We start from the raw sequence: 18,685 nt of genomic DNA, 5'->3' as shown, positions 1-18,685 counted from the left end.
GCATAGGAAGAAATCTAAAGCTTTCATGAAATCACCCCCTCCATATTACAACAGTTACAAGAAAAGAAAATTTAATAAACCTAAATTTTCTAAACCACCTAAGAAAAATAAAGATTCAAAATTTGAAAAATATTTTTCTAAAAACAGGTGTTTCAATTGTGGAGAAACTTGGCACTATGCTGACAAGTGTCCTAAACCTCCAAAAAAGATTAAAAAAGAGATTAATGCTTTAAACATCAATGACGATGAAAAACAAAAAATCTTTAGAATTTTTCAAAACAATGATTTTTCTGATTATTCCTCTAATGATGATCTGCCATCTTCTTCGGATTCCGATTATCATTCTGCTTCTGATATTTTCAGAAATTGTTTTAAAAATGGATGTGCTGATTCCTGCTGCAATCCAAAAACTTGTTATGTTTTGACAAAATCAGAAGAACAAGAAGATTTACTTCTGACTTTGATTTCAAAAATTGAAAACCCTGATTTGAAAGAAGAGTATCTTAAAAAACTTAAGAAACTCATGGTTAATGATTTTGAAAAACCTATCGGCACCAAAATCTCTCTTGAAGATACCTTGAAACGATTTTCAAACCAAAAATCCAAGGTAGTTACTATCTCAGATTTGCAGCATGAGATTGGTAACATCAAGAAAGAAATTGCTGATTTGCAAAATGACTTGCAAATGGTTAAAACTGATAACAAAGAGTTACAACAAAAGCTCTTGCTTTTGGGCCTTCAACAATTTTTCCCGGAAAATTCCGGTAATGAAAATGTTAACAATAACGTTAACAATTCTGAGCATGATGATGAAGCTGAATCCAGTTATAAACTTATCTCTAACAATGACGTTAAGATTGTCAGTTCTATTCATAAAATTGTTCCTCCCAGATGGCATTCAAAAGTTCATATTTCCATTGCTCCTGATTATGCTTTTGATGTTATTGCTTTGATTGATTCTGGTTGTGATTTGAATTGTTTTCAAGAAGGATTTATTCCTAGCAAATATTTTGAAAAATCTGCTCAAAAGATGGACTCTGCGAGTGGAAACAAAATGCATATTGATTTTGAATTAAAAAATGCTTATGTTTGCCAGCATAATGTTCATTTTCACATTCCTGCTGTTCTTGTCAAAAATATGAGTGAAAGAGTTATTCTTGGAATGCCTTTTCTTGCTTTACTTTATCCATTCTCAGTTAACGAGATTGGTCTGTCAACTGTTAAATTTGATATTGATATTCAAATCCTTTTTTCATCTAGGTTTGAGATTGATGTTAATAGGTTGGGTATCAAGTTTAGTCAGAACCCTATCCTAGAGTTGGATAAGAACCCTGTCAGAATTTTATCTTGCTTAAACACTCCACTAACGGTTGTGTTTTCCCAGAATTCCTTGATCATACCTATTCCCAGCATATGGCGCATACTATTATTTCTGTTTTACAAAAAATAATTTTGACATTATTCTGCATATATTTTATAAAGGTTTTTACCTTTTTAATTTTGATTACTTTTCTTTCAAATTTTTGCAGTGCCACCATGGCAAGCAAAAAAGACAAAGAGAAAAATGTTTCCAAGGCTTTGACCATAAAGTCAGAGTCTTCCATTGCTCCCATTGCTTCTCCTTTACCATTTTCATCTGTTGCCCTAACCAACAGATTCACCCCTTTCAATCCTGGTTCCCAGGTTTCCTACTCTATATATATATATATATATATATATAGAGAGAGAGAGAGAGAGAGAGAGAGAATTGTTTCATTTTCATCTTCTCTACTCATGTCTTATTCATTTCCGGAGAGTAAATCTGCCATAATTTACTTGCTCAAGTTTTTGCTACCAAAGTCTACCAAATTCTATTTTGCCTATTTTCGCTAGCTCAATGTAAATGTTTTTAAGCTACGATAAGAGGGAGGGAAGGTCCAAGGCCAAAAAGAAATTTGCTACAAACCTAAGTTCGTAACGGGATAATTTAAGTTTAATTTTTGAGGAAATCTAGACCTCACAACGCAAGCATTGATGTAGATTAATTTTTCTCTTTCATTATCCATTACATATATAACAACATTTAAATAGAGGAACTATTAAAATATCCTTAAGAAAAATTTGGACTAAGTCATTAATATGACTAGATTTGACTTATACTACTTAATGTGTAAACAACACTAACAAGGAAATAAAAAGAACAGCGATACATAAAATAATTACTACCCCAGCAGAAATTCATTTCTCCAATTCAAGAGAGTATTGTATTAAAACTATACAGATCAAATTGTTGTGAGAAAGGCCCAAGCTTTCTACATTTTTCAAGTTTTAGAAAGAAATCGGAATGAGACTTGTTAGAAAATTATTTGACAAGTTCAAAAATCAAATATGTGACAAGTCTCCCATTTTAGAAGGAATGTTACCTGCCAATTGATTGGATAACATGTCAATTCCGGCATTCGACCATAATAGTCTACCTTTGAAATTATATACCACATTTTTTATTTTCCATGACGCTCCAATTTCAACTTGAATTTCATCTGCAAGTGCATGTCCATTTAAAAATGTTCCACACTAGTAACACTACAAAAAACCTTAGAATTATGAACATTTTTAATGTGACATTTTAAGGCCAAAAAAAGTTTTTATTTAATTAGAGACGTTCAAGTGTAAAAAGCATATATTTTTTAAATAACCCTATTAAAAAATCATATGAATTTCACATGTTAATTAAAAAAAAAAAAAAATCATGTGCTTCTTATATGTTAAGGAACGCATGATATTGAGTTTAGAGGAAATTTATGTGGATAATAGATTGGGTTAATCTTTCATTTTCTAAAAAGTATTTTGTATTTTGAAAAGTATTTTATTTTTTTAATTGTTTGTTTTCTGTAGAGAAACAGTGCTTATTAAAGATACTGTCGATTTTTTCCCCAGATTTCACTTTCTGGTGCCCTGTTCTCTTACAATAATGGTTGTCGTTGAATTGCTGCTTAATTGCCTAGTGTTCTTATATCAACCACCACTGACTGTAAGACCTGTGACTACAACTAAATTTGTCTTTGAGGTTGGCGGTGCAAACCCGTCGTCAAAGTCAACCCACTAGTAACTCTTCAAAGGGTCTTAATGTTGATGTGGTTATTACGATCGAAGACTTCAAAGGTACATGTGTCTTGTTTTTCCTTTTAAAACTCGATAATTTTTTTTATAATCCTAAGAGATTCTCATCTCAAAAGGAGTAATGGAGGGGGACATCGAGCTCGACTATCATGACCAATTGGATCGGTCTGTTTGGAATTAGCTTGGAAATTTCAGGTTAGCTTTGAAAGCACTGCAATTTCAAAAAAGAAATTGTAAAACAGGTCTATTCAAACTGTAGTACCAATTCCTCTTTAATTTGACAACTAAAACAAGCAATTCTCTGTTTTTTTCACACCAAGAAGCACGGCAAGCTTTAGTCAAAAAGTAGTTCAGATTGAAAGGGCGTGGCTCTCACTAGTGAGTGAGACAATGAGCAGTTAATTATAGTCTGGGCATAAGTGGTTGATGAAATGTGAATAAAAATATAAGAAATATTTTCTAATTTTCCGTATAAACCAAACCTGCTAATTTTTTTTTTTAAAAAAAACATTTTATGCTGAAACAAACAAAACCTAGGCTAATTTGTTTTCAAATGCTTTAAGATGCAACATGTATAAGGACATACGGTTCTTGTTTGAGTTTAATTAACGACTTCATAAAGAAATTTTTATTTATTATTATTATTATTTTGAGAATAACTTACATAGAGAGGTTGCACAAAAGTCACATTTTGTGCCACCAATAAGAAGTTGATACATTAGCCAATTTCATTAGACTTATACTTAAAATAAAAACTCAACCACATTAGATTACACTCCAATAAAATAAAAAATTAATTTTTTTTTTATTTAAAAAAAAAAAAAAAAAAAAAAAAAAAAAAACAGAATTGAAGGGGTGGCCAACAGGGTGGCGGGGGCCATGCATTTGTCCTAAAAAGTCAATCATGTCTTCACGATTTTGTTCTGATTGGAAAGAAACTTCAAGGAAACTTTTCAAGTAAATTTGATGGGTTTAGACTTGGTTCACATGTTGCACGTTTTTGTTTTTCTCTTTGAATTTATAAGGGTGAAAAATATCACATATTTTTTTACATGTGGCATGTTCTTATGCAGTGCTTGTGAAATTAAAACATTAATAAATTGATAAAATTCATTTATTTTATAATCATTTTCATAGGAAAGGGATGAATTCATCATTGAATTTGTGTTGAGTTTTCATGAGTCCATAAATTTAATGATTAAATTATTGAATTTGTAAAATAAGATAAGAAAAATATAAAGAAAAAAATATATATATTGATGAGAATCTTTTATTGGAGATTCACAACAATTCTCTTTGTCCAGCTATCCAGTAAGGGTGGATTATTAGTAGAGTTTTTGATCTCTTAATAATCCACAACAATTCTCTTTCTATATAACGTACATATGTATATATAAAAAATTATTTCTTCAATCAAATTATTACTCTTTTCTACCCCATTCGTTTGTATATTCTACTCAATCATGTCCAACCCCGAGTTTTCTGGAAATTTCACCATTGTTTCTGTCTTTATAAGAAAAAAGAAATGAAAAAAAAAAAAAAAAAAAAAAAAAACCTATAATACGATTTGAATGCACAACTTTTTATGCCATGTTATGATTGTTTTTGCCGTGTTTGTTGGGGATCGATGGATCCTCTCTTGTGATTTTATTTTATTTTAATGCAATAGTAATCTTTATTTTTGATTAAATATTGTAATAGTCATCTTGGCAGGATAAAAAATGTTTGGATGACTTTTGACCTAAAAAGTTAATTGTGAGTGCTTGCCAAGTTATATTCAATCTGTGCCAATCCTCTTTAAGTGGACGATTGACAAGCAAGTCTCCTGTTTTTTCCAAACCTAGAAGCACTGCAAGCTTTAGTCAAAAGTACGTAGTTAATATTAAAATGTCGAGGTGTAGAAATTGCTTGGCTCTCACTGGTATATTTAATCTACCAAATGAGACAATGAGTAGTTAAGTATAGTATGGCCTTTAAGTGCTTGATGAAATGTCCCTAGGGATGGTGTTGCATTTATGTGGAGCATGCTCTCTAAAATGGTATAAGTTTTTTAGGGTAAATTCAAAAACAAAATCGTATGGGCTGAGCTCAAAGTGGACAATATTATACTACTTAAAGATGGAGGGTGTGAATAAGCCTATGAGGATCGCCAGCGAGAACCTTGAGTCCCAAGAGGGGGTGATTGTGGTGTCCCACATTTTCTAGATATAAAAAATGTGATGTGCTTATATGAAGCACGTTCTCTCTAAAATGGTATTGAGTTTGATTCCTTTTAGAAGTAGTTCTCTCTAAAATGATATTTTTAAAACGGCAGACTGTGTGACGGTGCGTGAAACTTGGACACAAAAAATCTAGGACAACGCATGAGAGCATGTCATAGCCTAGAATGACAATCCGAAACCACCACAGTATAGATCAGACCTTTTAGAGCCTCTAAATCGTATGGAGATCAAACAACTTTTCAGTTCTCTAGACAAGGCCAACACTTTATTCTTATACATGTTAAAATAACTAAAGAATATATATATGAACTAAGAGCATTCACAATGGGCTCTCTACATTTAACTTTTCTCTAAAAATTTAACAAAAGTCCTAAAAACACCAATTTAACAAACTCCCTACATTACTTTAAATTTAACTATTGTCAAATTCACTCTCTACATTCTAAGAGCCCAAAAGCAAAAGTTATATATATAGTTTTTTATTCTTATTTCTTACTCTCATCTCTCCTATTTTTTTAAAACTAATAAAAAAAATAATATTTAACTAAAGTAAAGAAAGATAAAAGGAGTTTGATGTTTGGTTCCTTTTAATATTGGCTCTCTAAATTTAACAAAGTAAATTTTTATTCTTAAATTTAACTTTTATTTGAAGAGTTCACTATGAATTCTCTAAATATCGTATTTCTATGTGTTTGAAACTGTGTGCAAAATAGCTTATTTATAATTGACTAAGGCCAAAAAAAACTAGGAAATACAACATCAAAGAGTTAACTGACAATATTAGAAAATCAAATCAATATATATATATATATACATGGAAATATAAATCAATATATTCAGAATATAAATATATCTAACTACTATTTTATTCCTGTCATCCCCAACCCCGGCCGCGTTTTCAGGAAATTGCACCTGCCGAGTGCCCACGCTCAAACAGAGGCTCTCGCTCCCGCTCTTTCCCAAAAACAAACACATATAGCCTCCGTGAAGCTTATGGGAGAAGGAATATAAAAAATGTTTGGATGACTTTTGACCCGAAAAGTTATTTGTCAGTGCTTCATGAAGGAGACGAGGATGAGTAATGACCAAGAAGCTTTGTAAAGCAACAAGTTTATTGATCAATCTCTGCTTTTTTCAAACCAAGAAGCACGGCAAGCTTTAGTCAAAAGTTCATATTAAAATGTCGAGGTGCAGAAATGGCGTGGCTCTCACTAGTATATATTTAATCTACCACTCCCCACTACATGAGACAATGAGTACTTATTTATAGTACGTGCTTAAGGGCTTGTTTGAGAGTGTTTAAGGGGTTCAAAAATGCGTTTAACACTCAAAAAGTTCGTTTGAAGAAAAATGTATTTATTTAGTAAAAAAAATTAAAAGTGTTTTTAAGGGTCTAAAAAGCTTAAACATAAAGCTTTTGTCAAAAAACGTTTTTTGACTTAAAAGTTTTATTTCTCAAAAGCAATTCCAAACAGATTCTAAGTGCTGATGAAATGCCCCTAGCTAGGGTTGGTTATAGGGTACTATCCAGCTGTTCAAATTTGAAGATAGGAGAGAAACTGCCTTGTGAGAATGTGAAGAGAAGACTGGCTTTTTTTTTTTTTTTTTACAAAGTCTATGTTCCTAGGCAAACAATTGTGTGCGTATGAGAGAGAGAAAAATGTAAGTATTCATTTGGTACGAAAATAACATATGGAAGATAATTATGATTTAACACATTGTGATCATATCATATAGTATTATAATGCATCAAAATGATTTTCTACCTTATTTATTTGACAAGAACCATATTGCATGGTGTTGCGTGTACTTGATCTTGTTTTAAAAAAATTGAGTTCATTGTATATTAACATGTTTCGCGTATACTTAACTCACTAAGTTGTGAACTTACACTTTATATTTTTCACACGTAAAGCATCTTTATGATAAAGACCCTAGAAGATAGTTCGTAGAATACCGCGTAAGAGGATTTTGATGGATGATTGGGCCAAGATAATTTCTATGGAGAACCCTGAGATGATTACATGCGGGCTCATGAGCAAGAGGATCTTCTACTATATTGTACTCTGTTCAGGAGTGTATGAAACTCTTCAGGTTATTTACTTGTTAAATTGAGCTTGGAGACAGTAAATCCGAGTGCATTACGGCCGGTTAATTAATTTAAAGAGCATTATACGTATCATGATGCCCTTCTTTGTGTTCACCTTTGGATTGGGTTGGGTCTTGTTTTCGGCCTAAGTTTGCCTTTTGTCAATAGTTGATAAAATTGGCCCGGTTATTGGGCTTCTTTCATGTCAATCAAAAGTGAATAATATAGTGGGTTCTTTTGTTTTGGCCCAAATCAAGTATCCCACTTCTGTATAGATAGTGCCTCCACCCAGTGGGTTGGGTCAGTCGTTCGTCTTTGCCAATGTCCTTAACAAGGATTATAGGCATAAAAAACTCAAATGTAATGATATTGTTGGTGGAATAGTCAGCAACATATAACAACAAATGTAATGATAACTCGTTGTGCATTTTTTGAGCAGTAGCAACTCAACCTAGCTATTAAACAGAAGAAGTGATCTAAGAGCAGGGCAAATCCTCATTTGTGGTTTTCAATAACCCCTTTATGTACTTACAAAAAAATAAAATAAAAAAATAACTCCTTTATGTAAATATATTACTCTATGCATAATGAGATATGAATTAATTTTGAACCTAAAAAAAAAAAAAAAAACCATAAGACATGATGAAATCCCAGAACGCACACTACTTCTACTTCCAATTGTAAGTTAGAAGTACTATGGAATACAACATCTTTATTAAAGATAAACATTACTTTGAAGTTCACGTATATTTTCTGCTTCCACTACAAAGTTGGTTATGAATCACCAATACTTGGAAAGCATTTCAAAACAAGACTCAATAAATCTGTCCACAGCTCTAAAATATGTATGCCTCAAGTTCTTGTTAATGATTAGAATCCCAAAGAAGACCCAAAATCCAAATGCATAAGAGACAGCAACAAATGCATAGAAGAATAAAGGGCTATCAATTATTCTAGTCCATTCTTTTTCGTCCTTATTTTGGCCCTTGTGTTCAGGTTCATGCTCATTTGTGGTTGAGCAGTTTCTTGGCAGAGGGTCTCCACATAGATCCAGATTGCCATCATAGCATTGCATCTTGAAAGTTGAGAATTGCCGCTCAAATGGGATTCTTCCTGAAAGATTATTATATGCAACACTAAATGTGGATAGAGAAGTGAGTCCAACCAATTCATGAGGTATTTTCCCACTCAACTTGTTTTGAGAAAGATCCAAGCTCTCCACATTTTTCAAGTTTCGAAAAGAATTTGGAATGGGGCCTGCTAGAAAATTATTCGACAAGTTCAAGAAGCGAAGGTATGACAAGTCTCCCATTTCAGAAGGAATGCTACCTGTCAATTGGTTGGATGACATGTCAATTCCGGTCATCAACGAGAGTGGTACACCTTTGAAATCATATACCATATTTTTTATTCGCCAAGATGCGTCAATTGCAACCATCATTCCAGATCCATATTCTCCAGTTGGAGGAGTTTTCCCCCAGAATGTAATGTTACCGAGACAAGAAGGAATTCGACCTGAAACATGATTATAAGAGATATCGAAAACTCGCAAACTAGCCATTTGACACATTCGTTGGAGTAGGTGGCCTTCAAAGCGATTTCCACCTAAAAGAACTATAGCCAATGGAGGATGATCATACGTACAGCCACTTTGGAATATTACCAGACAAGTGATTATTTTGAACATCTAAGATTTGCAAAATGAGACTGTTTGATATCATGGGTGAGATAATTCCTTCAAACTGATTGCCGCCAAGTAGTAAACACTCAAGCGATCTCATCGTGGAGTTCCTTGGGAGCATTTCTCCTTGCAATTTATTATTCGATAGATTTAGATATTCCAGTTCGGTGCCATCTCTAGTCAACCTTTGAGGTATTGTTCCTGAAAACATGTTGTTAGAAAGATCTAATGTTTCAAGAGACAAATTACCAAATGACCAAGGAATGTTGCCTTCTAATAAATTTGAGGACATGTTAACGTCACTCAAGTGTGGAAGAAGATGTCCAGCATATTCAGGAAGACGACCTTTGACATGATTATTAGATATGTCAAGAAACTCAAGTGATGAAGTTTGAATAGCAAAGCAATCAAGAAAAGAAGCATCGATTTTGTTGCTTCTCAAGGATAGATATGTGATATTCGTGTTGAACAATAGGTTACAAGGCATGCCTCCCTCTATTGAGTTTCTAGACAAGTCTAGATGTGCCAAGGAATATTGGGTGGAGATGAAGCTTGGGACAACGTGACCATTCTTCTTGTTGAGGTTGCAGTCCGCCAAGATCAGATCGAGTAGTTGAAAGGTTGGGACCCATGAGGGAGATTCGGTTTCAACTTGCAAATCGTAGTTTCTTGAAAGATCAATGTGTTTAAGACTTGAAGCATTGGCAAAAATTGAAAATGATAAAACCCCTTCTAAATGATTGCCCGAAACATCAAAATGGGAAATCATGCTTTGGTTATAGAATAGAAATGGATTTAGATTGCCACGGAAGAGATTATTTGAAAGATTGAGGATTCCGAGACTTGAAGCATTGGAAAAAGTAGAAAATGATAAATCCCCTTCTAATTGATTATTCGAAACATCAAAGAGCGCAATCTTGCTTTCTTTGGAGAATATTGATGTAGGTAGATTACCATAAAGGTTATTACGCGATAGATAAAGTTCTTTATGGCTCGCAATCGTCCCAAGACAAGAGGGAATAACGCCTTCCAATCCATTATGCTCAAGATACAACCCATTCAGATGTTTTAGTTGCTTCAATTCGCAAAAAGCTGCAACAAAATGAGTTTGAGAAAATGAGTGTAGTAGTATTTTGTGGGTGAAAATTGAAGGATCTCAAGTAGCAAGTAAATATTTATTCCAAGCAATTTAGTCTAATTGGCTTTAATGTCCCAATAAGTATAAGAAGCAAAGCATAGTAGCACGAAAACCCATCTATTAATTTACTTATTTTTCTCTGTTTTGGTTGCTGAGGAAATAGTAGTGGAAAAGGAAACGAAAACAAATCGGCACAGTACTGAACAACTTAATTTTTGCACTTTTAGTTACTTTCTTGCTGTATAGGTTGATATATCATGAATGAGATTTATGGTAGCCGAATTTGATAATTTTGTGAAATTGGTTTTTTTGATGAGAATATATATATACACGATGGGTCATGGATTGAAGTGTTTTTCAATAATTTTAAATTCATATATACAAATTAAAATGTATTTTAAATCAAAATATATATGTATTAGGCTTAAACTAATATAGATGAACAAATATTCATGGATAAATCAAGGAATAAGAGTTCTCACGTTGAAGCCCTCCTCCAATTTGCATGTTAGTAATTGACAGTTCTTCCAGTTCATCAAATAAGGTGAACAATGTTACATTTGGATACCACTTGCTTAATGATCATTCCATGTCGACATTCAAGTTCAACAATTCGATACGCCAAACTCCCCCAGCAATACCGCCACATACGATTGCAGGCGTTTGATCACAACAATGGCTTCCATCCCAGCTGCCCAGAAAGCCTACACCATTTGTAGAATTGTTGATCTCCATGAGAGCTCTCTTCTGTTCTTCGCTGCATCCTGTACCACAAGCGGAAGAGAAAAAAGTGGTATCCATAACCCAAATCAAAATGACATAGTTACCAAAAGAAATCTTCATTTCGAAATGAAGAGATATAGATTCTCAAATGAATGGTTTAACGGATGTATATATATAAAATATTATTTCTGTCTCACACATTTGTATACTCTACTCAGTCTTTTGGAAATTGCACCTGCACAGTGACCACGCTCAAATAGAAGCCTTAATTAGTGGATGACTTTTGACCTGAAAAGTTGATTCTCAGTCTGTGCCAATTCCGTAATGAAGAAGACGAGGATGAGTAATGAAGTCGGGGCAAAGAGATTGATCAAATGTCCCTAACCTTGACCCTGGCCCTGGGGGTTGGTTATTTGGCACTATCAAGCCGAGTCAAGTGGTGACCGTTCAAAATGATAGAATAATATGAACGTATGATCTTGTTTGTAAGAATCTCTTGTTAGAGTGGATATCCAATGGAGAGAATGAAGTTTGCCGTACGTTCTTCTCATTATCAAACTTTATTTATAGAGTTAGGATATGACTCTTCATTAAGAGTCATACCTTGTCACTTTATCATAACCACTATGGAAGGTTGTGATTGGATATGGAAATGACCACACTGGTTATGGTGTGATCACCCCTTAAACCATCACAAAGTTGACTTGACAAAATGTTAACTAGCTCGAACTTGGCTCGGGCTCAAGTCAGGCTTTCTCTAAGTGTTCAAATTTGGCTAAGTTAAATTTGGATGAATTTGAATTCCATTCAAGCTCAAATCGGGTTCAAACTCGAGCTTGGAGGCAATGGAGTCGAACAGAGAGTGCGGCTGTGGCAAGTTGGTAGAAGCCAAGATGCAAAAATAACCAAACAGAAAATATCAACCCAAACCCAGATGTAACATAGCACAAATTCACTTCATACATACAAATATACATAGTGAAGATAGGAGGTGGAATTGGACAGATTTGAGAAACTGCCTTGTGAGAGATCGGACGAAAATAATGGGTTTTTTTTTTTTTTTTGACAAAGTCTATGTTCCTAGTCAAACATTTGTGTGCGTGTGAGGGAGTGAAAAAAAAAATGTTATGTATTCATTTGTTTTTATGGAATTTTGATGGAAATTTGTATGAATTTGAGAAGAAATTTTGTAAAGAAATGAAAGAATTGACTGATTTGAGGTAGTCAGGCTCCAAGAAATATCAATTTGGGCAAACTCCAAACATAGATTTCGTTCATTATTCCTTGTGGCTTTTTTTTTTTTTTTTTTTTTTTTTGGGGGGGGGTGGGGAAACTACATTTTGCCCCCATGAACTACAATGCATTTTCACTTTGCCCCTATGAACTACCAATTGTGACACCCGACCCCATGAACTACCATTTTATTCCCAAAACCCCAATTTCGTCAGTCAAAGGCCTCTTCCGTTAGTCAAAAGCATTAACTCAAACGGTTAAATTGACAATGTGTTGTAGTTTATAAAGGCTAAGTGACAATTAATTGTAGTTCATGGGGGCAAAGTGAAGGGTAGACCATCTGAGTTAACGTCTTTGACTGACGGAATGAGGGTTTTGAGTACAAAATGATAGCTCATGGAGTCGGGTGTCACAGTTGGTAGTTTATGGGGGGGAAAATGTCAAGGCATTGTAGTTCATGGGGGCAAAAGGTAGTTTCTCCTTTTTTTTTTATTCAAATGAGAAAATAGATTACAAAGGAGGGTCTTTCTCATTCTTGATTCGAATGGAAGTGAGAATGAGAGACCAATTAAGCATGCTTTTAAACACAAGGTGGAACTCATGGGCTTATTTATATATATAATAGTTTCTTTACATAACATATTAACTATTTTCTTTACAATCCAGCTCACTTAACATAACTCAACTGAAAGAAGTTGGCCCAAGAGCCCAATAACCTATTCTGCAAATCCAATTAACTTAATCTACCCAGATATACAAATATAAATATAAATATCTTATAAAATGGGTGGTAGAAATTCATTCAATTCGGTCTCCAAAAATGTCATGTGTCTTTTGAGCATAAGAAGCACATGCTATTAAAAAAAAATATATACTTTTCACATGCTAAGGAGCACATGACACGCTTAGAAACCGGATTAGATGAATTATATTATACAACACAATTTGTAATAAATTTTAGTCATTTTAGTTGTTTAATGAAAATTTTATGGAATCTATGCACATTCAAGCTTAAATAATACAAAAGTGTCGTGTAGCAATTTATGCTCATGAAATTTTCTTCGAATTTTTTTTTTATTTTTTGTGTTGACTAACTTTGTTCTATATGACTAGGATCAGCTAATCTATGGTCGGAACACACAGGTGGTTTTCAAACCACCCAAGGACAAAGAGTTCAAGTTTATTGGGTCATGAGTGAGAAAGAGACATCAGACGTATTTGGCCGGTATAGACGCATTTGATTGCCAAAGCTTTGCGTGAAAACGAACCAATATTCCATGTATCTCATCAAAAAATGCCATCCACTCCTAAAAGTAGTGGATGGGAATTAGTGCCAAGTCCATTATCAGATTTCTTTTTAAGGTTTTCTACCATTATATTTTGTGGTATAATTTTTTCTATCTTTAGTCTATTTCACTATGTTCCATCGTCTAATTTTACTGTGTCTAAATTGACTATCGGGTAAACACATGCTCGTAGTATCACATCATCACTAGGTGAGAATCAAGTGTCGCATTGACAGTATAGTAGCCATGGAGGCACACTTCACACGTAGGGGTGGGTATCAGTTCATTTCGGTAGAGCTATTTTCGGTCGGTTAACTAAAATTGTCAGTTAAATCGGTTAATTCACCGATTTTATTTCGATAACAAATTATTTTGAAATTTTCAATTAATTAAGGTAATTGGTTAATCGGTTAACTGTGGGCTTTTTTAATTGGGCTAATGCTATTTTTAAATGAGCCAAAAATTAGTTATTTTGAGTGCCCAAATTGTTTTTTTTTTTTTCTTTTTTGTGGGTAAAATAACTTACTGAACATAAGATGCAAACAATAAGTATATAAGATGCAAAAAACTTATCAAATACTTTCAACAAAACATCACTCCGCAAAGTCTATCCGCCAAAGCCTTAATCCGTGTCAAATTTGGCGGTTCGGTTCAGTTAACCGACAACAAAAATTTTATACCAATTAACCGAACTGAACCAACGTCGTTATAAAAAATTTATACCGATTTTCAACTCACATAAGTCGGTTGATGATTAATTTCAACTCGATCGTAATCGGCAGGCAGTCGGTAATTGATAGGCAGTTAATTTGTCCACACATATAAATCACACGCACGCATCATCCGCACACTCACACTAGCCGCGCGCCTATTATTTTAGTGTGAAATCTTATACAATTCTTTTTAAACCTTTACAATCACCTTTCTAACCGTCATAATTTGATTCGAATTTTATCAGTAATAAAACTCGCCTTATTAGTCAAATATCACCCATTGCCATTACAATATTCTGCACTACTTTCTTCTAAATTTGACTTCTTTGTAGGGGGAATGAAAATTATGGTAATTGAACGAAACTAAATTAGACTTGTTGAAGATTTGCAATACAAAGAAACAAGGCCCTAATGATGCCTAATAAGACGAATTGGAAGTCCTTTTTGTGGGGTGGGCATCATATCACCAATAATTTGCTCATTGGGGAGGATCACCTCCCATTTGAACCTCTTCACCACATTGTGAACAAAAGTGAGAATGGCAAGCCGAGCATACTCTTTCCCAGGGCACATGCGAGCTCCACCTCCAAATGGAACAAACGTGAATGGAGGAAATGCATTGGCATCATCGTACCTTGAGGGGTCAAATTTTTCTGGTTCTGGGAAAAAATCATGGTTCTTGTTTGTTGAGCTCACTGTCCAATATACCTGCCAAAAACAATCAATTTATATATGAAATATGTTATGGCAAAGTTTGCCACCCCTTCAAGACTTGTCTTTTTCATGGGACTTTATGTTTATGCCAATCTTTTCGTAGAGCACTCACTTTGTGCTAGCTCTTGGTAAAAAATTTCAAAAAAGCTAGCCCAAATACTAAAAGATTTGTTGAGCTTTATAGTGCTTTAATTTGATTCTCTCTCTACTTTAAGAATAGTAAAGATAGATAAAAAAAAATAATGAATAGTTTAAAAATATAATAACGAAAATAGATAGTTAAAATGTAGATAGATAAAATGTTGAGTTGTATGTAGTGTAGGTAGTTTGAAAAAAAAAAAAAAAAATAGTCCAAATTGAAGAAAAAAAATGTGTTCTTAAACTAAAGGAAAATTTTCATTCATCATCTTTAATCTTTCGTTAATTACTTTTATAATTATACCCTTAAACTTTAAAAAATGTTAATATAAAGTTACCGTCTTTCAAAAAATTTCAATGTCAACCCTCTTATCCAAATTCAAAGAACATAGCAAATGTCTGAAAGAAAGTAACTTTAAATTGACCATTTTCAAAGTTTAAAAATATGATTGTAAAAGTGATAAAAGATGAAGAATGATACGGTTCCTCTTAGACTCTCGGTGCTCTTTTCATTCTACAGTATATGAAGGCTCAGTAAAAAAAAAAAAAAAACATTATCTACTTTTTTTTTTTTTTTTTTTAGAACATTATCTACTTAGAATGAGAGAAACACTAGCATTTCTCGTAAAAGATAAAAGATTATGGAAGACCAAATTGATTGCAATTAATATACCTTCCACCCCTTTGGAATGGTGTAACCGGCATAGGTAAAATCAGTGAGAGCCACCCTGAAAGTCCCCTGTAGTGGTGGCGTGAGCCTCATGACTTCACTCAACACCTTCCAAGAATACTTCATTTTCTGTGTGTCTTCCCAATCCAATACTTCCCCAGGCTTCTTCGACGCTGAGACCTCCAATTGCTCTGGATTTCAGGAAAAACAAAAACAAAACAACCCATTACATAAAAAACCCAGAAAGATTTTCGTAGAAAAAGGAAAAAATATATACGTTCGTACCAGCTAGGATCTTCTCGTAGATGTCTGGTCTCTCTCCGACATATTTCATGAAGAAAGTCATGGCAGTAGCCACTGTGCTATACCCTGCAACAAGCAAACCCATGATCTTGTCGGCAATTTCAGCCTCCGGCATATATTTCCCAGATGGGTCGGTGACGACAATCATGTGCGACAGTATATCCTGCATGGGTGCTCCGGTTGCCATGGCTGCCTTCTTCTCCCCAATAATCGCCCTCAGCTCCCGGCGGATCCCTGCCGCTGCTCTGTTTGCTTTATAAAATATTGTTCCCGGGAAATTCACCGGAATCGAATGCATCCCCAGCGTAATGTCATCGAATTTGCTCACAAGCCGAGCAATACGTTCTGGATCATCGGTGCCCAAGAAAAATCTGCAAGCGAGAGTCAAGGTGAGCGTTTTCGCAAAAGGGAAGGCCTTGACGACGTCGTTTCCTTCCCAGTGAGTTTGCAAATGTTGCTGTGTTATGGAGTCCATTTTCCCCAAGTACCGCACCAATGCTTCAGGCTTCAAAAACCCCGGCGATTTTAAGATTTTTGCCTGGTTGTCGAGGGAGACTGGCGCGGCAGAGGGCTTTTGGTAAGACCGGAAGATCTTTTGCATTGAATGAGGACGGAATGCGGTGAAGAGCTTTTGCTCGTTGGAGAAGAGGAATTTGTGTCCGCTGGGGCCGCAGATGACTGCGGTTTCCTCTCCGAGAATTTTCGTCTTGAATATATCAGGGGAGTACTTGTTCATCCGTTCGAACACAAATTTTTCTGGCTTCCCAAACAGGAACTCGAGAGTTTCACCCATGATAGGCCATCCGAAGCTCCCTGGTGGCAGGTTCCGAGAACCCTTAGATCTGGGTGTGAAAGCAAAGATGCTAAGAAGAAGAACCAGAGGGACCAAAGCTAGGATGAGGAGGAAGACCGCCATGGTTGGTGTTGTAGAGGTTGCTGAGATAGAAGATAGAAGGGGAAATGGGTAAAGCAGGATTTTTATAGCAATGGATTCATGGAGCAGCACTTTTTCCGGATGAATTCCGGAAATAGTGATGCTCCCAAGCTTTAGCATGCATTAATTACCAACTTAATTTTACTTATCAAAAATATTTTTAAAAGTACCTTTTTTTTCTTTTTTTTTAATTACTCACTTTTTTATCATTCTCAAAAAGCCTCATTATTTTAATAATTAACTTTCATTATTTCACATAAATATTTATTTTCAAAGATTTGTTTATTCATTTTAAATATTAAAGGTGGAAAGAAACCATTTTTTCATTCAATTTGTGAGTGACACTCACTATTCTTTTTCCATGGAAGTGGAGAGGAGAGGCTAAAAATGAAACTTTTTAAGCATTTTCACCAAATTACCGGACCAAAATAACCAAATTTTTTTTTTTTTTTTTTTTTTAATTCTTGGCCAACCCTGCACCTATCAGGCCAATAGTCGTCAATATACTCTGAAATGAATCATGACCTTAATCTTTTTTTCTTTTTAGTCTTCATATTTACTTAAAAATAAATAAATAACAAGTAATTTTAAATACTCAATTTTTATCTTATTATTATTTTATTGGGCTAATGTGGTAATGTTCGTCCCCCTTTAATTTATTTTTTCTTTTCTAATAAAAGCATATACAATAGTCAATGGTGAATTCATCCATCAACTATACCCTCAACTATAAAAATAATTAAAAAATAGTTAAAAAATTAATGAATTCTATATATATATATATATATATATATGGAGGCTTTATTTCACTATTGTTCCTTTTTCTTTTTTCTTTTTTCCTTTTTCTTTTTAATAGAAGAACCAGCCTAGTTGAAAACCCGGCCGGCCTCATTATTGCAATAGCATGTGGGAATAGGGGTGGGTATCAATTCAGTCAGTGTTGGTAGGGGCATTTTCGCCTACTGATTCGTAAAAATCGGTTAATTCAATTAATTAACCGACTTTATATCAACAATGAATAGTTTTGACTTTTTCAGTTAATCAATTAGTCGGTTATAGAATCAGTAAAGAATATATTTTATAAATGAAAAGAAAAAGTAAATTCATGAAATACAGACCAAAATGACAACCACAAATCAACTAGACAAACACAATAAGAAAAGTTACCAGATAAAATTCGAAATTCACTTGAAAATTCGATTAAGTCTGTTAACTAACAAAAAAAAATTTCTACTGCCTACTAAACCAAATCGATGTCGAAAAAGTATTTTTATCCTGCCTACCAACCGTCAAAAGTCAGTGACGGTTCAATGACAGTCAATAGGCGATAAACGGTTAATCTGTCGATCCCTCTCTAGGAAGACAAGAAGTAAAAAACAAAATAATAGATCAGAACCCAAGGAGAATATGTTGGTCGTTAATTGACGTTATTAGCATTTTCCTGTAACCAATTGGCATACCAAACCCCATGCGAGACTTTTCCGTCTTCAATTTAATAAAATAAAAAATAAAATAAAATAAAAAGTTAGCATATCATGCACAAATAAAATATTGTATTACTAGAATATATGAAAAATATAATTTATTTTTTTGTATATTCTAACAACTCCAACAGTCTCATTTTTCTCTTTTCTTTTTGGCCCATCGGTCCTTTTTATGTTAGAATGAGCGAAAAATATGTTATATTTTTCATATATATACTAACATGTATAGACATTCTTAAAGTCAAAACTCATGTAGTC

General features: G+C 34.0%; 2 protein-coding genes across 4 annotated transcripts; both read right to left on the bottom strand.

The window, feature by feature from the left end:
• Nucleotides 1–8,191: 8,191 nt before the first annotated feature.
• LOC132174128 (receptor-like protein 56) lies at nt 8,192–11,072 on the bottom strand. Of its 3 annotated transcripts, none has more exons than XM_088514981.1 (3): nt 10,712–11,072; nt 9,896–10,183; nt 8,192–9,742 (listed from the first exon to the last, which is right to left on the bottom strand). In XM_088514981.1, the coding sequence occupies exon 3, from the start codon at nt 9,095–9,097 to the stop codon at nt 8,192–8,194; it is 906 nt and encodes a 301-aa protein (XP_088371107.1). In that variant the 5' UTR covers nt 9,098–9,742; nt 9,896–10,183; nt 10,712–11,072. The 3 variants fall into 3 exon arrangements, with proteins under 3 accessions (XP_088371107.1, XP_059441810.2, XP_088371108.1); XM_059585827.2 differs by having other exon boundaries at nt 8,192–9,870; nt 10,021–10,183; nt 10,712–11,036; XM_088514982.1 differs by having other exon boundaries at nt 8,192–9,827; nt 9,978–10,183; nt 10,712–10,985.
• A 3,336-nt stretch (nt 11,073–14,408) lies between these two features.
• LOC132176092 (beta-amyrin 28-monooxygenase) lies at nt 14,409–16,940 on the bottom strand. Its single transcript, XM_059588217.2, has 3 exons — nt 15,992–16,940; nt 15,710–15,897; nt 14,409–14,892 (listed from the first exon to the last, which is right to left on the bottom strand). Exons 1-3 carry the CDS (start codon nt 16,923–16,925, stop codon nt 14,593–14,595), a joined length of 1,422 nt encoding a protein of 473 aa, XP_059444200.2. The 5' UTR covers nt 16,926–16,940; the 3' UTR covers nt 14,409–14,592.
• Between the last annotated feature and the right edge of the window lie 1,745 nt (nt 16,941–18,685).

This window comes from Corylus avellana, chromosome 3 (assembly GCF_965113065.1).
Source record: "Corylus avellana chromosome 3, dhCorAvel1.hap1.2, whole genome shotgun sequence".
NCBI lineage: Eukaryota > Viridiplantae > Streptophyta > Magnoliopsida > Fagales > Betulaceae > Corylus > Corylus avellana.
The sequence above is the reverse complement of the archived record's forward strand: the minus strand, read 5'-3'. Positions and strand labels throughout refer to the sequence as shown.